This window comes from Perca flavescens, chromosome 19 (genome assembly GCF_004354835.1).
Source record: "Perca flavescens isolate YP-PL-M2 chromosome 19, PFLA_1.0, whole genome shotgun sequence".
NCBI lineage: Eukaryota > Metazoa > Chordata > Actinopteri > Perciformes > Percidae > Perca > Perca flavescens.
In genome coordinates this window covers 15,298,974-15,322,716 of record NC_041349.1, presented here as the reverse complement: position 1 = coordinate 15,322,716, position 23,743 = coordinate 15,298,974, and the positions used below count along the sequence as shown (strand labels likewise).

The following is a 23,743-nucleotide window of genomic DNA, read 5'->3' as shown; positions in this document are numbered from 1 at the left end:
TACCTTGGTGAAGGTATAAATACAAAGGGTCCCAGTGTAAAATGAAAGAAGGAACATATTAATCCACTGACAACAGTTTATTCATCTGGAATAAAAATAACCTGTGTGAGTATACTTAAGCCTTTTTTTTATTCTTTACTAAATAGTATAGTCAAGTCGATTTATTTACATTGCACATTGTTTATACAATGCGGATTTTGAAATTAAAAAGCCATTCCATTTCTAGCACTGAATATTAATGCATTGAAATTTTTTATCAGATTTTTTTGCCTCTGAATTTTATTATACTTTATTTTCAATATTCACAAATTCAGAATGAAAAATGGAGTATGTTTTTCTTAGCTATTGTGTAAACAGAGTGTTGATGCTCTAGTTATAGCAGCCTTATTGCATTACAAGCCTAAAACGAGAGCATAACTACAAGTCATAGTTTATTAATTTTACTTTAATGCTTGATTTATTTATTTTGTACACTTATTGTGTTGCACACATGCAGTGTAGCTTTATCATTGTTCACTGTTGGTATTGATATCAATATGTAGCATGTTTGGGAAGACAAATTGAACATGTGTACTTTAAATCATATTATTGAACGTGAATGTTAGTTATGAGTTATTTGATCTGCTGTTGTTTAGGTTAGTTTATGACCTAAAAGAAATACAAAATATAATCACAATTTAAGGTGAAAAGAGTGTTTGAAAATTAGTTAATTGCTACTAAGCACAATAGTAATTTGAAAGTTTGTTATGACATTCACCATGGCCATGACGTAAGAGAGTAACAGCCTTGTTTTGTACAGGCTAGTTTTTTCTAATGGAATTGATCTAGACAAAGGAGATGGTGAGCCACTCACGGACTCAGTCAAAGATCGTAGTTGGGCATCAACAACTAGTGTTAATTTCCGATTTTTGTGCCTGATAATGTTCCTTTAACATTAAGTGTGGGGTCCCCCAGAACATTTTGAGTGTCAAACACTTCATTTCCTGCATTTATGCCCCAATCTATGGCGGAAACGTCTTATTTATGTAAAGGAAAATACTGTACAGGTGACAATTCAAAATATTGAAATATAACCTAATGGCAAAGGCTTTATAGTGCAGTAAGGGGGTCTATTTACCGTGACTACAAGACATTTTTAACCGGTTATTAAACTGTCTCAATTGTATAGCCTACTGATGTCAGAACCACACCCACTTCGCTGCCTCAGTACCACCTTCGACCTGCAGGTGTCCAACATCAGCAGCTCCTCCTGCCGCAAGGAGCAGAGCTCCACTCGCTAAATCCCTTTTCTTTCTCCAGTGCAGTTTTCCCAATTATTAAATATTTTCCTGGTGAACACCATAGTTCTCTGTCATTACAGTAAATGTGCCCAATTTGCAACATGGGGAACTTTAAACTTTATTTCATAGATGCAGTGCCTACCATAGAGAGTGAAAGAAATGCCATAGACTTCAACGGAGACCAGTGAAGTCAATTAGAAGCACTTTACCGGTGATGGCTGCACAGCTGCTGCACAGCCTCAAACTGAGCTTGACGACGTAGATGTGACGTGAGCAACCTGTCTGAAAATTGTTAAGTCTTCTGGTAGCTGTGCCAAGAGAAATCTGAATCATTCCAAATCTTGCAGAGATGGAGAGCATGTTTTCATGGACTCTCTATGGGCTTCTCCCTTGACTGTATGCCTCCACGTCCCCCCGATTGCCTGCGAGCTTCTCCTGACTATATGGTAATTTCTCTACTGTGCGACAGAAAGTTGCGTGGTTATGACATAATAGTTAGGTATTATAGGTAGGATAATAGTTACAAAAACGACTGCTATATGAGATACAAGGTAATGGAGCCTTTTATATATTGTCGTGTTTCTTTAGAAATAAATAATGGACAAATAGAGTCTTTAAACACTTCAGATGTAAAGTTATTTGCTGTCAAAATGAATGGCAGTCAATGGAATGCTAACATAAGGTGGCAAATGGCTTGTTAGCCTCAGAATCTCCCCATAGGAGGTACGCTTTCCGGATGCTCGCTTACCCCCTTGGTGCCTACTCCAGCCACGGTCTCCCACCGAACCTGCTCGGGTTTATGCGCGTGCAGTCCGGCCAAAGTTCCATTTTAGAGAAAACCTACTGATCAGAAAAGTGTCCCGCTCTCTCGTTGTGTCTGCATGTTTTATAGCCTATAAGAAAAACATATTATCTCCATATGACAGTTTTATGATGGGTTGAACTAAATACTAAGGCTATTTTTTTTATTTGGGTTGAAGGGATGATTGTGGGATTAGTGGGGCAGGTGGAGCCCCGTGCCCCTGCCTGTTATCCTTAACTTCCATCTGACTGGTTTTGTGCAGTATGTAGACTGTCCCACACGAGAGAATAAGACACCAAATATGTTCTATGTTAAGGAGGCTTATTGTGCTGAACCTCTACCACCACTTGACAGATCAGATCATAGTTTAGTCTTTCTCCAGCCCACATACAAACCTTGTGTACAGAAGCTGCATGTTACTACCTGCCCTTTTAGGACATGTTCACCAGAGGCCAGTGATGCTCTGAGGGACAGTTTCAGATGCGAGACATTGATGGGAGGATGGACACCATCACGGACTACATTAACTCCTGTAGGGACACTGTGATACCTGTGAAGACTGTACGCTGCTTTCCTAATAATAAACCATGGATTACCAGTAACATCAAACAGCTCCTGAACCAGAAAAAGCAGGCATTCAGGGATGGAGGACAAGAAGAGGCTCAGATGGGTACAACATGGGCTGAGGAGGAGACTGAATCAGGCAAAGATTATGAAAACAAAGTGGAAGGTAAGCTGCGGCATAATAACATCAAAAAGGTGTGGAAGGGGAATACGAAATATCACTGGCTTTAAAAAGAAGAATGGCCAGGCTTCTGAGGGAGATGTGTAGAAGACCAATGACTTCAACCATTTTTACGACAACAGGGTGGCTGGGGTCTGTCCTGCCCCATCTTGGACCGTCGCACCCACTCTCACCTCCACCACTTCAGACTCCCTTTTTCATCATCTTCTCCAGTGTCTCCTCCATGCGGCCACATAACCGCTATCTGCTGCAGACCTCACTACATCTGTTGCTTCTACTCGACCTTCACATAAAACCACAGGTTGCACAGGAATTAGACGCCCTTCAGTTTGCCTACCAGGAACATTTAGGAGTCGAGGATGCGGTCCTCTGCATGTTGCACCGGGCGTACGCCTACCTGGATGTGCTTGTCTCCTGTGTTAGGATCATGTTCTTTGATTTTTCTAGTGCGTTTACACCATCCAGCCACTCATACAGAGACAAGCTCGACAGTTTGGGGGTGGCCCCCTCCTTGAACTCCTGGATTATAGACTACTTAACAGCAAGGCTGCAGTTTGTCAGACTGGGGATGTGTGTTTCGGGGTTGCTACAATGCAGTATTGGGGCTCCACAGGGGACGGTCCTGGCTCAGTTTCTGTTTACTAGTTTCTGTGTACACATTTGATTTAAAGTACAACTCTCTTGCCACATTCAAAAGTACTTGGATGATACAGCTGTTGTGGCATGTGTGCAAAGTGGACAAGAGGAGGAGTACAGGGACCTTGCTGAGGCCTTCTGTGACTGGAGCAATAAGAACCTGGTTGGATCGAAACATGCCCCATAATCAAAGCCCAATGGAGCAGTATCAGACTCAAAATACTGACCAGAATCTGAGTATGACGACGTCAGGCTAGGTATATTCTATTAACTTTTGATTGGGTGGGCAAGACGCCCATTGCTGCTGCTGGCCCCGCTTGACTGACAAAATCAATTAATAAAGATGTTTGTATTGATGGTTACAATGTGTATCGTGCTGACAGACCAGAGAAAGGTGGTTGCTATTTATGTAAAATCAAAAATGTATGCTAAGGTAATTTTCTCCGAATCAAATAGCAAGCAATTGGAATTTCTGGCAGTGAATGTGGAAATGGTTAGGGACTGTTCGGTATTTATGGAATGGACCACCGGAGGAAAATAGGGGAGGGTCATGTCTTTTTATTATTTATTGAGGGGAGGGTCACCCAACTTTTGTAATCATGAAAAGAGCAAAATTTCAAAGTGGCTTGTTTGGTGCATATTTTTCCATGTAGCTCTCAGTCTAGGTAAAAAATGAGTGGAATAATTATGTCTGGCATGACCAGATATTTCATAAATATTTTAAATAACACAAAACAACTAAATGGTGGTACATAATACATCTGATTTCATATACTGCTTTAGTAAAATAATATTACCTGGCTGACGATGGGAGCAGCAGGACGCAAAAAACGAAAATTACTGTTGCACTATCTGGACATCTTTGATGTCAGCTTGATTGCACGTTTTGTGTAGATTTGGACGTATACGTTTATTCCACTTTGTTTAAAAGGCGAAGTGGAGAGGCCTTGTTTGGAGCTGGCTGGTGAATGTGACGCGCGTTGGATACATCGTGACCCTTTTTGTGGATCTACTGATCGCTGTGGATTACTTTTTTTTTGTCCATCCATCCATCCATCCATCTTCGTCCGCTTATCCGGTGTCGGGTCGCGGGGGGAGCAGCTCCAGCAGGGGACCCCAAACTTTTTTTTTGTGTCATTGGATTAGGGCTAAAATCTTTTTTCTTAACGTTTTATGGTGTGATTGCGCTGTGTTTGGAGAGGCATCTCAACAGACTGTAGGTCGAACACTTATTGTTCACTGTTACATTTTAGTTGAATTATTCCGCCACCGTCTCTCTATTTTTCCAAGACAGCTGTGCCGCGATTGGCAATTGATTATTACCCATGTGCGCTTTGTTGCTGTGGGACAACATGACTAGGCACTGGCAATCACACCAAACACAGGCGGAACACAACAACAAGAAAAAAAAGCAACTATTTCAGAATTTCATCAAAAAAAGAGTTTCGTCAGAATTTCATCTCTATTTCTACACACCATGCTTCCCCCAACACCCACTATTGACTACATCGATCCACCCCTACCAACCCACCTCCCGTGAATGCAAATAGAAAAAACATTTTGGGGGGAGAGTAGTTAGTAGATTTGCTTAGAAGTGGACTTCTCCTATAAGTATGTTCCTGTAACTACTTGGTCGGAAAGCGGCTATTCATCTTGTTTCCTTCTTGCACTGCAATCGTTTAGTTGGTGGTTCAGTTACCTCAGAATAGTTTACTGTACTGTGGGCTGGGTACAGAGCCCTGCGAGCTGCCGAGCATGGTGCTCCATCAGTTGAGCGGGAGTTGGTGGTCTTACCCCAGAATTGGTGACTGTGGGCTGGGTACAGAGCATCGCAAACTGCCGGTTGTGGTGCTCCGTTCTGAATGTGAGAGATAGCCACGCCCCCTGATTTGCATATAAGAAGTGGAAATGAATAGAGAGGGAAATAAATAAATGTGGCATTAGGAAATAAAAGTCTCTTGAAATAAATAAATGTGGATACCATGAAATAATTAAAAGTAAAACCTTTTAATATATTTATTTAACTAATTCATTCCCTTGTATAAGAATATTTACATTTATTTAATTATTTATGTATTTATTGCCTCATTTATTTATTTCATGATGTATTTCAAAGGCATATTTATTTATTTATTCATGTATTTATTCATTTATTTATGTATTTATTCATTTATTAAATATTGAATAAAACGGCATTCCATAAAACTCCTCTGGTGGCCCCTTAAATAAATAACGAACAGTCCTTTACGGGCCTCTGTATAACTGTTAGGTGTGATAGGCCTTCATCTGCCTAAAGCCATGTGTTGCAGTCCCTGATGCATCTTTTATCCAGATTGGACTAAACTGAAATTCGTTAAGCTGGTGATCTAAACTAGGACTGGTTTATGCCAGCATCGGATAATTTTAAATCTTTTTGTGATTCTGTAAATCTAACTCAGTTAAAATGATGGTTCAGAGTAATTTCACTCCAGGCTGCTTTGCACCATGACCTCGAGCCAAATATTTTATGTATTTATAAAATGAGGCATTATAAAGTTTGTAACTACACCAGAAGTATATTTAAATAACACTTGCCTGATAGATACTCCTCACGGCTGCTATCGCACGAGATCCCGCGACATCACGCAAGATCACATTACTTGTAGCTCCTTGTCTGTGCATTCAGGCTCAAATAGGTACGGTCGACCTTCGAAATTGAGCCACTCATTGTCACGTTCGATGCTCACCTCTGACTGCCATTTTCTTGATCTATTCGGCTGTTTCCTGCTTGGTAGTCTCTTCCAGGAATATATGTTGTGCTCTGTGCGTGATCTCGCGTGATGTTGCGGGATGTCGCGTGATAGCAGCCGTGAGGAGTATCGCAAAGGTAGTGTGGGTAGATCACATGGCATAAAAAAAAAAAATAGATGTCAGCCTATCATTCATCCTCACTATGACATTTGTCACTTGATTGACATACAGGACAACCAGTCTAACGTCTGATCTTTTCTGACACATGGGTCAGCACATGCATGTGCATACAACAGCTTCCAGCAAGCTAGCGAGTTGCCCATTTGACCTAAGTTATTTCTACCAATCTTAAAGGGTATATGTACAAATGAGTGGGGGAGCTGGACCAAGTAGGAAGCCAAAAACCTACCACTTCCATACAGAATGGGAGGAGGATTTTTTTTCTTCACAATTTCCTATCCAAAGTGCATTTGCCTCATCTGCAAATCTACCATCGCTATTCCAAAGAACGAAAATGTGGAGCGGCATTTTCGGACTGTTCATAAAAGCTACAACACTGACTTCCCTCCGAAAAGCGAACTGAGAAGGAGAAAGGTGAAAGAACTAAAATCCCAGTTTTCCGGACAGCAGGCCTTTTTCTCACAGCTTACCACAAAAGCAAACGCCACCAAAGCATCGTTCCGGGTGAGTCACTTCATCGTTAAACACAAGAAATCCTTTCAAGACGGAGAGATGATAAAAGAGGCATTCGTTGAAGCGGCTGAATCGTTGTTTCAAGACTTTAAAAACAAAACAGACATAGTATCTTCAATCAAATCTCTCCAGCTGTCAAGAAGCATGTTTACACGGCGCTGTGAAGCAATGGCCGAGGATGTGACCGAGAAACTTAGGAGGGATATCGCGGACTGCAAATGGACGAGTGTGACACAGCCCAGTTGTGCATTTTTATTTGTATGGTGTTTACTGATATGACTGCAAAAGAGGAGCTGTTAACAGTACTGCCTGAAAGAACACACGTGGGGAGAGGATCTGTGCTCAAACTTCCAGAACCTCGTATCAGAACTATAGACGCAAGGGAAGGCGTGTGCACAACTTGACAGTGGACGCTACACAGAGCACATTGAAAACTGTCTTTCAGACTTTAACAAACGGTTTCAAGACTTTGCTTTATTGGAGCCAGTCGCTACATTCATGTGCTACCCTTTTCGGGAAGATGTTGAGGTTGATTTACTTGCATCAAAAATTGCAACACTGTTTCACTTGAACTTGTTTCTTCTTTCTTTTACTCTATTGCAGGCCATTGAAAGATGCTGTTGTGTCTCATCATCATTGCAGTAAATCATTGGACATTTTTGTTGTTGTTACATAGCAACTCCAAGACACAACAGCTCTGACAGGAAGTCTTTTTATGGACATCAGCCATCTTATGTTGCAAATGCTCTCTGAGAGTTTTTTTTTTTTTTTTTTTATTCAAAAGCTGGGTTCCTTCATTGTGTGTTAAATGTTTATAATTAATATACCCACCATATTTATAATTTTTTATTTTTTTAAATAATTTTAGTCGGGAGGCCGATCCAGTCTATTTGAAGGTTTTGATGTTACCATAAATCAAGTTGTATTCTGGACCTTGTCTGGCTTTCCCTCTCCTTTTTCAACTTTTATACAAATTTCTCTTTCGGTTACTTCCCAGGTTCCCAAAGTTCACACCCTGTTTACTTCTTTAACATCACATAGTTTAGTCTCACAGTTTCCTTCACTACAGTTTCTATTACATATGGTCAGACCCAACATTTTAATTTCATCCTTTACATTAATGTTGATATTACTTCTGTTACATTCCGCTCCAATCCTAATTCCTTCTTTTTTATTATGATTTATAACTTGGCACCAGAAGCCAGTTCATACAAGATTAAATGGTTAGTTAACCATCCATCTCCATCTTATTTATTTTATAACGACAGTAACATTGTCTGCATATCATGGCAGTCGGAGTTGATGGTTGATGGTTGACAGCCCTTTTTCCCATAATGTTGCACAGGAGTCGGTAAGACGTGCCAATGGGGCAGTTCAAATCCAAACGTGGTGGGTTGGACCCGGGCATTGTCCCCAATGTCCGCATCTCAACCAATGGTGAAGGACCCAGGTACTCTTCACATGGTATTCCTTCAACCATCATCATCTCGGATGTCGAGTCAAGGTTTGTATTGTTAACTTTGAGTTTCCACTTTTACTTTGCAAATCAACTAGTGTATCCTTTATTCCATATTATCCATAGCTTTAGGTTAACTGTAATTTCAGTAATTCCTGGTTGCCTTACACTACAGACTGATTATTTAATTTAGTTATTAGTTAAATTATTTAGTATAGTTTAATTATTATCTTTTATTTTTCATGATGTCTTGAGAAAGTTCACCTAAAATTATTAGATAGTACTGCTGTATTTTTAAGCATGTGTCATTAGTTAGGCTACTGGACCATTAAAGGAACAGCAGCTAATGACAATTACAGATTGCCTTTTGCATTGCATTTATTGAAATATGTGCTGTATTTGTTATTTTTTGTGTTAGTTTAAAGTAACACATTTGCTTGGACGTCCTAAATTAACAGTGCATCAGACGGTGGTTCGAAGGCGGAGCTGCAGAGATTTTCCATCTACAGCACGTTAGACAAGGTGCCACAACAGGGGCATTATGCCAACACACTGCCGCAAAAGCAGCTGAGGAGCCGACCATCTCTTGAGGCTCTCCGCAGGGCATTTAAGGTAAGTTTTCCACCTCTGGAAAGTCTCACAGCATCTTACATCATCTAACTCATGAAGCATTTCTCATTCAAACCATCATTACTAAACTATTTTAAAATGTTTTTCTTTGTAAAAAAATTATTTTACTCAGGAGGCGGAGGCGGGAGTAGAGGTCCCCACCACAAACTCAGGAGTTAGCAGTCTGCCAGACAGTGAAATTGAAGAGTCAAAAGCTCCACCAAAGAATGCTCCTGTTAGATTTGGCTGGATTCTTGGAGTCCTGGTGAGCAAAACTTGTGTGTATTTGAGCATACACTACAGACTTCATACGCTAATTATTTCAATTCTGTTAACACTTAATATGAAGCAATCTTACAAACATCTTACTGAGCTTTTTTTTTTTACGTTTGTCACAGATACGTACCATGCTGAATATTTGGGGAGTCATCCTGTTTCTCCGCCTAACGTTGATCACTTCTCAGGCAGGCATTGGTGAGTTCAATCATCCCTCCATACCATACATTAGTCCCTTTCATTCCTCTGTTTTGTGGCTGTAACACTCCATTGCATCACTCTCGCCCTCTCATGTATGTCTTTATATCGATTTACATTTACATCATTACATTTACATTATGTTGCATGAGAATAGTATGTGCAGATGCACATTGCTGATAGAGCTTTACCTCAGATGCAAGTGCAGATGTGCTCTACACCAATTAAAACTGATTTAATGTGTTTAAACCTTGTTTTCTCTGTTTTTAGTGATGACTATAAGTAATTCAAAAACTTCTGCATGTACACTACCTACTGTTCTTGTCTTTCTTCTCACAAAACATACTACCACCAACATATGGTACAATAGAGGCCCATGAAAGCATGTATGATTGAGAAGAAATATGCATGTATGGTGCATACCTGTGGTCATACAGAGGCAAAAACTAGGCAAAGATGGAGAGACAGCTCTTGAAACCAAAACATTAATACCCATGTTGTAGTCTATGTGTGCTATGTCTGCAGTATCATTAATACCTTTATTTTTCTCATCAGTGTTGACCTGGGTTATTATCCTGATATCTGTTGCGATTACCACAGTAACTGGCCTCTCCATCTCTGCCATCGCCACCAACGGGAAGGTGCTCGCAGGTCAGTCACTTACTGTGTCTCAATATGGGTAGTCTTGCATTGCCAGACCTTCCTCCACAGTGCTGCGGAGGAGGGTCTGGCTAGTCTATACAGCATTCCGGAGTGGGAGAAGGATGTGCTGTGGTTTATTGGCATTTCTTTAAACTAATCACAATCATCTTGGGCGGCGCTAAGCTCCGGATGGAGCTTTCGTTTAAAAGTTGTTTTAGTTTAGCAAGAGAAGAAAAAAAAAGATAGTCTAGCTAGCTGTCTTGATTAAACACTTAAAAACCTGAGGCCATTTTTACAATTCATTGTCCGTCTGGTTTTATTTTCTAAAAAAGCTTGTAAAACATCAACCTTGTTGTCTATAGCCAATCTATGTCATAATTTTTTTTTTAAATAAATAAAATGGAACATGAATCTCACAGATATGTATTGATATCACACAGAGCAATAAAAGCTAAGCCAATCTCCTGTTTAAAACACTTATCATATGTCTTGGGTGTGAAACTGAGAAGAAATAAACATAACTTATCAGTTGACAAAATATGTAATATTTTTCAAAAAAAGTCCAGACGCTTTTGCCCTCAAGACATTCACTTATAGCCTCGTCAGACCGTCCTGATCTCGCGAGCTCCAGTTTTCCACTCGCAGATCAGTCTGGCATCTTGAGATAGAGAAAATTTGGAGCCGTTCGCCAAACGACCGACCAATCAGATGGTTTATCCAATCAGCTAACCAGTATTTTTAGACAGCGGTAGCCCTAATTCTGTTAGCCACTCGCTAATGCTTTTTTCTCTTGGATCCTTCTTTTGAAATAGGGACTGGGAACCTGGAATGGTGCCTTTTATTCATAAATTCTCGTTACACAAACGGCAAATATCCTTTACTGACATGTTGCTTGCTTGCTGAGCTAACAAGCTATGCTTTGCCTGCAGCAGCAGGGGCTTGTGGTTGTATTTTCATACACTTCGTTGATCTGATTGGTTGATTTTGCCCATCTATCACCAACATAGTGGTGATAGACAGATGGTTTAACCAATCAGCTAACCAGTATTTTCGCCCCTTCCCAAAAGTTCTCCAACGGTAAATTGCCAGATGGATATGCTGAGCAAATGTGAAGCAATCCATCTGGCGGAGTCAGGTTATTTCACTTATGCCAATAATCAAAATAATAATATCATATTTATTGATATCACACACACACAGCAATGCTACACAAGCATTTGTGTTGTCTAAAACAGTTCTCATATATATTTGGGAGTCCTGCAGTGCAAAAATAAACATAATGAACATTATAATGCATATATGCATATAAAGGACAAACTATTTACATTTCTTCAAAAAAGGCCCAAATGTATCCCAAATCTCTAAACAGTGACACCATTCTTCTTTGTAGAACGGTAATATACCAGAGTGATCTATCTTTTCCACTATATACTCTTTATTCTCGCTCGGATTCCCTGGAGCGATCTATCTTTTCCACTATATACTCTTTGTGTGACGGACCTGCCTTCCCGTTGGTTGAAAAATGTCAACACTCTCTCGCAAAGCATCATGGGAGATTTATAGTAGACAGTAGTACAGAGCTAGCAGCAGAAATAACCAAAAACGTGATAAATTATGGACATCAAGTGGATAAATCTTGGATGTAAGAGTTTGGATATATTACTCAACGACCCCGAAAAAGGCACAAGTTGCAGGCTGGATAGAAAATCACCTGTACAGGCTAGAAAGACACCAAAGACACCCCCATGACGACTAACTCCTTAGCTTTTAGCTGCAGAAATCGGTACGATTCTATATTTTACAGCTGTTAAATGATTTAAATATGAATCAGAGGTGCTGTTTTCAATCATATACGATCGTTTAGGTCTCTGATTAATCTGCAGAGATCTGAGGAGCAGTTAACCATAGTCCTTATAAATCGCACTGAGTTTAGAATGCCAACACATTCACACAAAGAAAGTGAAATATGCATATCCAGCCAAAAAAGAGGGACATCCAGCGGAATTTCCGTCTGCAACGGAGTAATCCTGGAAGTGGAATGTCATGGATACAGACCATTGACATATATAAAATGGACCGACAGATCCTGTGTGTCTGGACGGAGACCAGTGAAGGATATAAGAAGCTCTTTTCCGGTGAGCGCTGAGCGTTACTGCGCAGCCTCCAACTGCGAGAGAAAGTAAATGTGACGTGAACAACCTGTCTGAAAGTCTTCTGGTAGCTGTGCCAAGAGAAATCTCAAACATTCCCAATCTTGCAGAGACGGAGAGTGTAGGTATATGTAAGGAGATAACATGGGCACAGGCTAATTATTGCTAACTAAAATGCTAGTTAACATCAGAAATTAAACCTAAACAGCTCATGTAAGTCCAAACTTACGAGCTTCTCCTGTACTATACGGTAATTCCTCTACTATGCGACAGTAAGTCGCTTGGTTATGACACAATTGTTAGCCTGTTTTTACAAAAACGTCTGCTACGGAGCCATAACGTGAGATACAAGGTAATGGAGCCTTTTATACATTGTTGTGTTTCTTTAGAAATTAACAATGGACAAATAGAGTCTTTAAACGCTTCAAATGTAAAGTTATTCGCTGTCAAAGTGACGTCAAAATGAATGGCAGTCAATGGAATGCTAACAGGAGGTGATCGCTTTGTAGCATCAAAATGGCGCCATAGGAGGTTCGAGTTCTGAAGCGATCCTTAATCCCTTGATACTGATTACAAAATGGGTAAAAAGTCATACACTTGAATTAAGTGCTAAGTGTAGCCCACATATACCCAGTTTAGTCAATTGAAGGGCACTGAGTTTGTTAATTCCGTTAATATAATTTACAATAAAGAATATTTAAGGTTGTTAACATTTAATGTTGCCCTATTTCTCTTTTACCTACAGTGTTCTAAAATTTCCTTCGGGATGAATAAAGTATCTATCTATCTATCTATCTATCTATCTATCTATCTATCTATCTATATATCTATCTAGTATATAGCCTACTCTTTTAAATGTCTTGTTCTTTTATTCACTGCTAACTATCTGTAACCACTGATTAGGCTATTTTCACTTAATCCACTTAAATCAATACACTGTTATCACATTTAGGGATTTAGCATATTGCAATTAGATAAATGTATAAATATAAACATATATTGTTGCATCCCCGGATGAATAATGGTCTGGCTAATTCTTTTACTGATGGTTCACGAAACTTTATTTTTCTTAGCAGTTTTAAAACGTTCCTTGAATCTCTTGAATCCCCGTAAGAGCTGAGAAAATAAGAAAAGTAAATACTTTGCTTTAAATACATGCATGAAGTGTCTCATTTTGACCCTTTTTACACTTGACAATCTCCACTTGAGTGCCTCAATATATGTATTTAACTTTCTGTAGGCTATGTATTAACTCCTTTTGCAGATATGAACTTAATTTATAATTAAACATTAAGACAATATATAAAATGCTGCTTCTTTTTAAAAATTCTTTTTACACACCATTTCATGTACACAACACTCATAAATAGGCAGGCAACGCCAGCTACAGGCCAATATGGGGAAATGCTAATGCTAGCTTAATTTGCAAGTACTCTCCTATTTGGCAAAACCATAAAACAGCACACTACAAAGTGACACAAAATTAAGAATGTTAAAGAATAAAGACTAATAAAGAATATTAAATGTAACACTGACATACCTTGTGTCCCCAACAGCCTGGTGCTAAACAATATACACATGCCATGCCTTGCTTCATTCTTTAGGGACAGCTACCACTTTTCTCTTTTGCGTCTCGTTTTTACTTCCAGTTTGGACTTTTCAATGTGAAAGCACTAGCTTTAGAAAACGACTATGAATGACTGACTAAATCAGAAAAAAAAAAAAAATATTTGGGTTATTTAGACACTCACCAAAATATGAATGCTTTACATAAAAATATGGGATGTAAACACGAAACATTTCCTGAAATGACTAAAGACAAAAGGGGCAATATTGTCTCATATCATGTGTATTTATTAGGGCTGTCAGCCCTAACGCGTTAATCGCGATGCGATTAAGGGCCGAGCATAACGCGTAATTTTTTTTTTTAATCGCATGCCGGCATTTATTCATTTATTTTACACTTCACTCGGTTTCGCGTCGTGCCTAACAGGCTACTATTTGACCCTTTGCGGCACCGTTATTTATCATCAAGCTGCCATACTTTCTCGTAAAACATCCTACTGCTGTAGGCTGCAGGCATGATGGAGAAAGACAGCAGCAACACTTTCTAAATGATGCTTTTTATTTTCCAAAACTCCCGGACGGCTCGTAGACAAGTCGAAAGCTATAGGCACATTGTGTAAAGCCGAAATAAAATATCACCGAAGCACGTCAAGCTTGAGCTACCACCTACGAGCTAATTAACGTGACTCAGGGTGATGCTACCCACTCAGACAAAGCAGTATTTTGGATTTGAAACCAAATCCAAAAAAAGTACTACAGCCGTCGAGGGGGACAGTAGTTAGCAGCCTGTAATGACACGGAGAAAGCAGCAAAATTTGTCTTATTAACCGGTGATCACTGGACGTCAGTGAGTAATAAAAATTATTTAGGATTTACTGCACACTATATTGACTCTGGTAAAGATATGGACTTTTAGTTTGTTAGTTAGGTACTTGGAGGAATTGTGCAATAATGACAGATTCACACATTTTTCTTTTGTTAACAGTAAATAAATAATAAACAAATACTAATCTTAAAGTCAAGTTCATAAAGTAACTTTCTTTGCATTCATTTGATTCCTAATCAAGATACACTGGTAAAAATTGCTTTCCGTTGTTAATATGTACTTAAAAACAGTTCTGAAATGCAAAATAATAGAATTTTAATCATGTGATAAAAATGCGATTATTTGTGATTAACTATATAAATTCAGCAATTAATCGCGATTAAAAAAATTAATCGTTTGACAGCCCTAGTATTTATCCCTGAGTCTTTGACTTCAACTCTTTCTATCAGAAAAGGATATGGTTGTAAGGTCTTCAAACTGTCTCTAGGAGCAGGATCAGCTTCTGAACTGGACGTTTGACGATGGATGGCCTCATGGGCATCAGAACCATTGTATGTGGGTGGGACAAGACCTACCCACTTTTTGGGATCAACGTTGACTCACTTTTCAGCCCATGTGTCTGTTTTACTTTTCAGAGCACCGTCATTCAAATCCATTCCACGCTACTGCTTCCTAAAATCTATTCCACTTGGCTCATTCAGAGTCCATATAAATTAAACTCCATTCCAAGTTTTCACTTCTTGCTCTCCCGCGACACAGCGAGGTAAAGAAATCATCTTATTATACCTACTGCTCAGGTGGCTCTGGCTGTAAGCTCACATACTGTCACTAAACAACGTTTTTTCCTGCAAAGAGAAAGTTTTGGTGCCCCCCAGAGAGGTTTTAGCCAGTGTCACAGGAAAATCATGACAACAAAACATCTGATTTTCAGCAGCCAGCCTCCCTCTTGTCCACAGCCACTACTGTATGTATACACATGCGGCTGGCGCTCATTTGACTGGATCTGAACACTCCGCTGTATAGCACTAGTGGTATCTTTAATGGAGTGACCCTCTGTTCACATGCATGCCAAACAGGGGCGGTCTGTTACACTACTGTAGGCCTATAGGCTATTCAACAATCACTGACAATTTTTTTTTATCAATATTTCAAAATAGAAAACTTACACTTCATAATGTTTTGTAATCATAACTGTTATGCTACATTATATTCCATTACATTTATGTTAATTGTTACAGTGCAGAATTTTGTATTTTCCTTGACATAAATTCAAAAGTTTTCACCATAAATTTGTGCCTGGAAATGTATTAGAATGCAGGAAATTAATTCGTTGACGCTCAGAATTTCCTAAATAATAACGTAAAGTTTGGTATCTTGGTGAAGAGTTCAAAATCATATCTGCAAGTTTTACCAGTCTCTCGGCCAGGGGCGGATTTAGTCATTTTGGGGCCCAAGGCAAACACAGACATGGGGCCCTCTACATCTCTTGTTTCCGCCCTTTTGTCCATCCTTATTTTTCTAAGAAAGTCCTACTTGTAACTTCTCTTCAGCAGTCTTCACACAGCAATGATGTCTAGACATCTGGAGTTGCATCTGTAAGAAAAAAAGAAGAAAAAAAAACACAGAACATTCTGTTTAACAGATGCATCCACTATAAAATTGTATTTAAAATTTTCTCAGTACAATAATATGTATTGTCTTTTTATAGGGAAGAGCTGCCATTGGTTGTCATTTACCTTGTTTGGCGTATATCTCTTATATGGATCTGCTTGCTGCTACATGTTGTTTGTGGACTTCTGTCTTGTGTTACTAAAGTGAGAAGAAACACACAAGACAATAAGTGATCAATTATGGAGACATCATTTTAATAAAAATTATTACCATTTAAAATGTTTACCTTTTTTCTTTCACTGAATTTCTCCTGCTCTCCCTTTTTTTTCTGACCATTTCTTCATTTCTCTTGTCTCTGTTTTTGCATCTGTCTTTCTCGTCTTCTCCCTTTGGTCTTTGCCTGTCTTTTTCTTCTTCTCCCTTCAGATCTTCTGCATCAATGTCATCCATCCTCTGCTCTAATCTGTGGCAGCATTCATCCAGTTTCCCTTCCTTCTCAGTGCTTCTAATTATGTCAATTGAGTAGAGAAATCCATAAAGCTCATAGAAGATTTCTGTGTTGGAAAATCTGTTCTCTACTGTGACAAGAGCTGTATCTATTAGAGGTAGAAAAAAAACTCTTTTGAAGAGCTCTTCTGCAGTTGACTGAATGTGCTCTGTTCCCTCATACTCAAACTGTTTGGTTTTTCTTCTCTGACACACCTCAGGCCAGCTCATCTCCACCTCCAGCTTCTCTGCTATCTCCCTGGCATCTGTTTTCGCAGAATGAAATCCATGACTGCGAAATTCCTGAAGGAATTCTTTCACTGCCCTGATTTCTTCCCTCACTGTCTCGACTGAAACTTTGGGGCTCTGAAGGATCTTACTCACTTTGTTTATCTGGAACAACACAATGTACCACACTATGGTACACACCACAAAATGCCATCTCTGCAGCTCCTTGCAGATGCTTTCAGCTGTTGAGACAACATCTGTATCTCGTTTCTCTGCGGCGTACTCCTTTAGAGCAGTTAATGCCTTCACGATTTCAGGCAGCTGGTAGCAAACAGCTTTCACAGCTTCAACTCTGCACTCCCACCTGGTTGTTGACAATGCTTTAAGTGTAAGATTCTTGACGTGTTCTTTGAGAATGGTCCAACGTTGAACTGAGGAGCTGAAAAGAGTGTAAAGTTGCTGTAACAGCCCAAAGAAGCTGATGGACATCACAGAGGACTTGGCTGCATCACCGACAACAAGATTCAGTGTGTGACTTCCACAAGGAACATATAACGCTTTGTCGTTTAATTCCAGCACTCTCTTTTGGACTCCCTGCTTTTTACCCTGCATGTTGCTCCCGTTATCGTAAGTCTGGCCTCGACAGTTGCAAAGATCCAATCCTAGTGTTTCTAGTTGGCCTAAAAATGTCTCACATAAGCCTTTTCCTGTTGTGTCAAGTGCCTGAAGAAATCCAACAAAGTGCTCATGGATGGAGAAACCCTTTGATAACTCACAATTAACAATTCGTAGCACCACTGAGAGCTGCTCATTGTGACTGAGGTCTGGAGTGCAGTCCATAATTACTGCATAGTATTTGGCAGTTTTCACTCTCTCTACAATTGCATCAGTTATACATTTTGCCACAAGGGAAATAAGTTCATTTTGGATATGCTTGCTTAAATAAGTGTCAGTTAGCTGTTTTGCCTGAATCCTCCTCAGATGCTCTCGCATCACTGGGTCAAACTGAGCCATTAATCGTACTTGGCCAAGAAAATTTCCATTACCAGACTCAAACAATTTGTCTGAGTGGCCACGAAATGCAAGATTGTGCTCTGCCAGATGGTTTACAATTGCAATAAGTCTTCTTACAATCTCTTTCCAGCGATTTACTTCAAGAGCAATTAGATCTTGGTTTACCTGATCTATAGCTGTGTTTGTTTGTAGTTTCTGTGAAAGATTGCGCCAAGCATCCATGTTTGTGATGTGTTCTGCAGACCTCTCATGCTGTGTCAAGTGGGCAGAAAGATTTTTCCAGTAATTGAACCCATCCGCACTTTTCTCGGTTACCAAACAAGCGGCAACAAAAGCACATAACACAGTCATTTTTTTCACTGTACATGAGCCAGGACCTTTTTACTTTTTCTCCATTCTTCATTTGCAGGTAATAATTGCTGTTTGTAAATCTTCGCCCCTCTTGATTTTTAGGATAAATTTGGTCGTCCTTGCTCTGAACTGGGCCTCTCTGCACTTGAGCAGCGCTCTTTGTCAGTGAGATGTTTTGGCCAGAGTGCTGGATCATCTTCAAGTTCAATAGTAACACATTGGTCAGAATGACTGCTAGTACTCCAATTGTTCATTGGAATTGTCATCTTTTTCGTCGTCATCATTATTATCACTGTCACTGAAAGTGAACGCGGAAGTTTTGTTACCTGAAATTGAAGGCTTCTCCTCATCCTGTAAAGTTGCCTTGGATGTAACGTTAGCAGCAATATCGCTTGAGCAGCTTGGGCTGGCACTGTCGGCAGTAACGGTTAGCTCCTCCTCGCTAGCAGCAGTGCTAACGCTCGTGATGGTGGTTGTAGCATGGGTTGTAGCATTGTTGTTATTGTCAGCGGCGGGCATCACAAAAAAGTTTGTTAACTTCAGCAATTTTTTCGCAAATGGAGTTTTAGAAATATATAATTTGTGAAAAGTAAAAAAAACAAAAAAACCTTAAGCATAAGTTAATGGGGCATTTTGGGGGCCCCTAGGTAGCTCGGGGCCCAAGGCAATTGCCGACCTTTGCCTAATGGTAAAGTCCGTGCTCTCGGCCTCCGGAGAAGAATGGGATGGCATGCAGGTGTTCAAAGACACTGTGGTCTCTCCTTCATATTCTGATGTGTTTCTTCAGGGTTTCTACTTTGAAAACGTTGGACTGGAGCCAATAGTGTTAGTTGGGTTAGCTACGGTGGCTAAGAGTCAAGTCACTTTGATAATGAATGCTAAAAAAATACACTCAAGGATATAGGAAATATAAATAAATGTATAACTGTATAAATCATTGCTTAGTGCTTAATTTACCCCCACTCAAAACTACAGATCTATAGTCTTCTATGATAACAACCTTGTCTCGGTTCCATATCATTTTCAGGTGGGCCGTATTTCCTGGTCTCCCGCTCTCTGGGTCCTGAAGTTGGTGCCCCAATTGGGTTGATCCTTTCCTTCGCCAACGCTCAGGCCTCTGCGCTCAATGCCGTTGGCTTTGCAGAGGTGGTCGTGACTCTGATGAAGGTACTTAATATGCTTCAACTCAGAAAATAGATGCGTAAGAGTTTGTTTGCCAAAAAACTTGGGAATATAGGTAATCAAAAAGGCAAGAATCCGTATAAACTATCAAAAAGAATAAAAAAAACTGAATAAATTTGTATTCATAAGGTGTATTTCAACATGACTGTGAACTCATCGTCAAAATGTTAAACTGTTAAGCAAAGGTCCAATGATGTTTACCTAAAATGTACTTACATAATATTTTCATATTTCATTATTTTTTTCTCATGTGTGAATGATTTTGTTATATTATTGTAGGATTCTGGTATTGTCATTGTCGATTACTTGAATAACGTCCGTCTTGTGGGCGTGCTCACAATAGTGGTTCTTCTGCTCATCTCATTGGCTGGAATGGAGTGGGAGACCAAGGTGAGCACATCCTGACACCACTCACTTTATTTGCTCACTACCTTTTACTCTTTATCATATTTCTTTCCTTTTTCTTCTCCCTCATTTGTCTTGGTCTCTCAGGCCCAGATTGTATTCTTTGTATGTCTCATGGCCTCGTTTATCAGCTTCATTGTGGGAACCATCATTCCGCCCACTCAAGAGAAACAGGCCCAAGGCATCTTTGGATACAAGAGTGAGTTTAGGCTTCTCAGAACAAACTACTGCCTTTTATTACAGCATATCATCATCATGTTTAAAATATGCATTATATAGTTTTTCAGCAGACAGTACAGTGTTTTTGTTGTTGCCTGTGACCAGGTGAGATCTTTATAGCAAACCTGGCACCAAATTGGAGTGGACCTGATGGCAACTTTTTCCAGATGTTTGGCCTTTTCTTCCCCGCTGTCTCTGGCATCCTGTATGGAGTCAGCATCTGTGGAGACCTCAAAGTATGATGAATAAGGCAGAGAGATAATTCTTACATCACATCCGTTTTAAAAAAAAAAACTACATGAATGTTGACTTCTGTATGATTTCCTTTTGCAGGACCCTAATAATGCTGTCCCTAAAGGCACCTTGCATGCCATTTTCTGGACTACACTCTCCTATCTAGTTATTTCCATAACTTCTGGTAAGCTAATCATTTAACATGCTTTTATTACATCCACTACGGTGATACCGCGGACAATAACACAACAATTAAAATGAGTGACGGAGTCAGTGTGGAAGTGAAAATTGTTTATTTTGATTTACAATGTAATCAAAAAGTTAACAAAAGGTGAAGGAGGATGACCTGGAGGTCATGCCAAACCAATTAAATCAAATTAATACAACAGCTCTAGGCCTAACTCATCTTTAGCTCTTAAAACAAAACACAAACCAAAAGACTTAGCCTGCTTCTCTAACAAAAGTGTTCAACAAAAAATACAGGGTGGTACCGACCACTAAACCTGAGGCCTATACTATGAAGCAAGGTTAACAAGCCCTGGATTGATTTCCGTTACCCAGCTTCACCAAACCTAACATCCGCAGTCCCGCACAAGGCGGGACACGATGGTGGTTATCAACTTGTTCAGTCAACCTAGGTTTTCCCAATCCAGCAGTGAGCGCGTTCACATAAAAGGGGCGGTGTTTGCACCATATGACCATTCGCAAACAGTCTACTGGAGCCGCATATTTTACACAAGAAGAGCAAATGATAATCCTATCTAAATATGACAAACACCGACATGTAATAGAGGCAAAAAGCAATACAGTCGCTGCTGCTAAATCCAGGACGGAAAGCCTGCAATAAATTGTCGATGCTGTAAATGCATAAATTACAAGGCTTATCAATATCACTGTCCCATCAGTCAGAAACATCAACATCTGACCATAATTACACTTGTGCATTCCATAAACATTTGTTGCTGTTTTCTTTCAGTTGTAACCCTGGCAGTGGCAAGCAATCATGGGAGCAAATAAAAACAATAACTAAAAATGCAAGCAGTTATGATGGGATCCAAGCCTCCCCGGAGCAAGTCGCCCCGGACGACTAGTGGAGTCTGCGACGGCAGTGAGGCAAACCTCAGGAAATATTGCAATCGTGAGCTGCAAGATCTGTAGTAAATTGCATTAATTGTATACAGACCAAAATGCATCTACCCTAATTACAGCGCCTCACCAGATTTGGCATATTGCCTCAGAGCAGCAGGCCAAAAAATGTATGTATGTAAAAATGCAATGTTGATAGCATTTACTGTGGCCGAGAAATTGCAATTGCAAATTTACCATTCATATTCATTGAGTTGTAGGCCAAAACGTGTCTACATTGATTATAGCACCGCCTAATGGCTGATCTTCACCAAATGTAGTACAGAGCCTCGAAGTTTTGCATTGATAGCATTTACTTAGACCGAGATATGCTAAAGTTTTCGCATATTTAAAAAAACATTTTGCTAACTTTTGGATAGGTCCTTCTGGAGATATGTGCCAAGTTTCGTGCAGATCGGACACACAGCCTAGGAGGAGTTTGAAAAAGTAGTTTTACAATAAATCACGACTGCAATAAAAGTCAGGGCGGAATGGGTGTGGCCCAGGGGCGTCGCACCCGTGGGGGATGTGGGTGTTTTAACACCCACACTTTTTCTGCAGTTTTTCCGCAGTTTTTCACAAACGCCTCGCGTCGAACTGCCGCCGTAGCTACGTCGTAGGCTGTGTGTAGCGATAGCAACGCTCTGTTTTTCATGGCAACGGTGTGTACTTCGCAGCGGTCTTAATCATCCCGCTGCTCCGCGATCGCTGCCTGCACCCTGTCATCTCATATACCGTTGGAAAGCTCTCTCCTCTACAATGCTGTCGGATCCAAATATGGCAATTTCCTTTTCATCAGCAACCAATCGTGAAAGTAAAAGGGGGATTTGATTCCAAAAGCGCAATCTCATTGGCTGATGCCAATTTCTGAAAACGTGATTCGCTTAGAATGGTCACGTGACGTGCTCTGACATTTCTGCGGTAGTTCAGAATGTCAAAAGAAGTGCGTCGAAAATGGTCGAAAATCACCTCAGAGAAGACAAAACAGTTTTTATTAGTAAGAAGAGCCAGGGGATTACACACTGAGACACCAGATGATGAAATGCCTTCACATAGTACGTTGATGTGTCAACTGTCATTCAGAAAACCGGAGTTTTCAGACAGCGGAGGTAATCAGACTCTCTCTCTCTCTCTCTCTCTCTCTCTCAGCAGTTTACAGAAATTCATATATTAAATATGTAGGTGTCACATATATACTATTCTAATATAATTAGTATACAATACTAAACAAATCTGTAATTTTGGGATCCTAAGTGGTTGTGAGTCCCTCAGGCTGTGGCAGGCAGATCCATGTTTAGCTGTCAGTAGAGCTGCTGTCCCCTCTCCTAGGAGAACTACCAGCTTCTCTTCTGGTGTTAACTTTGGGAAGTTTTATTTTTTGGGCTATTTTTCCCAAGGGGGTAAGCTTCGCTTCAGAACTCGAGCCATCATGGCGCCATTTTGTTGCTAACTGGCCATCACCTCCTGTTAGCATTCCGCTGACCGCCATTTTGTTTTTTACGTCACTTGACTGCGAATAACTTTACATCTGAAGCGTTTAAAGACTCTATTTGTCCGTTGTTTAGTTCGAAAGATACACGACAATGTATAAAAGGCTCCATTACCTTGTACCTCACGTTATGGCTCCGTAGCAGACGTTTTTGTAAAAATAGGCTAACGATTGTGTCATAACCAAGTGACTTACTGTCGCATAGTAGAGGAATTACCGTATAGTACAGGAGAAGCTCGCAGGCAGTTTCGACTTACATGAGATGTTTAGGTTTAATTACTAATGTTAACTAGCATGTTAGTGATCAATAATTAGCCTGTGCCCATGTTATTTCCTTACATACACCTACAGTCTCCGTATCTGTAAGATTGGGAATGATTGAGATTTCTCTTGGCACAGCTACCAGAAGACTTACAACTTTCAGACACGTTGCTCACGTCACATTCTCTCAGTTGGAGGCTGCGCAGTAAAGCTGGCCATCACCGGAAAAGTGCTTCTAATAGCCTTCACTGGTCTCCGTCCAGAGCAACGGGGTCTATTGGTCCATTATATACTGTCTATGATTTTTCCAAGGTGTAAATCTCTTAGTGAAGATAGTTTTTCCCAGTGGAGGAGGAAGTGCATCTCTGTCTGACCCAGTTGGTACTCACTGAGCCTGTCTCTCTCTGACCTGTCTGTCTGACCCAGTTGGTGGTCACTGAGCCTGTATTTAGTATGGATGGTAACAGCACCTTTTTAACTTCACTAGCAACGTTAAATGAAAGCTAATATGTACGAGTAGTTTCCCATG

At 40.0% G+C, this 23,743-nt stretch overlaps 1 protein-coding gene across 1 annotated transcript in view; it reads left to right on the top strand.

Annotated features, from left to right (window-relative positions):
- Nucleotides 1-8,250: 8,250 nt before the first annotated feature.
- The window catches only part of LOC114545380 (solute carrier family 12 member 3-like), a 37,122-nt gene continuing 21,629 nt past the window's right edge, over nucleotides 8,251-23,743 (top strand). Inside the window, exons 1-10 of the mRNA XM_028563652.1 lie at nucleotides 8,251-8,390; nucleotides 8,801-8,954; nucleotides 9,085-9,216; nucleotides 9,350-9,425; nucleotides 9,981-10,076; nucleotides 19,327-19,466; nucleotides 19,761-19,871; nucleotides 19,974-20,085; nucleotides 20,211-20,341; nucleotides 20,439-20,523. Of these exons, the coding sequence (XP_028419453.1) occupies nucleotides 8,251-8,390; nucleotides 8,801-8,954; nucleotides 9,085-9,216; nucleotides 9,350-9,425; nucleotides 9,981-10,076; nucleotides 19,327-19,466; nucleotides 19,761-19,871; nucleotides 19,974-20,085; nucleotides 20,211-20,341; nucleotides 20,439-20,523 (1,177 nt within the window). The remainder of the gene's footprint in view (nucleotides 8,391-8,800; nucleotides 8,955-9,084; nucleotides 9,217-9,349; nucleotides 9,426-9,980; nucleotides 10,077-19,326; nucleotides 19,467-19,760; nucleotides 19,872-19,973; nucleotides 20,086-20,210; nucleotides 20,342-20,438; nucleotides 20,524-23,743) is intronic.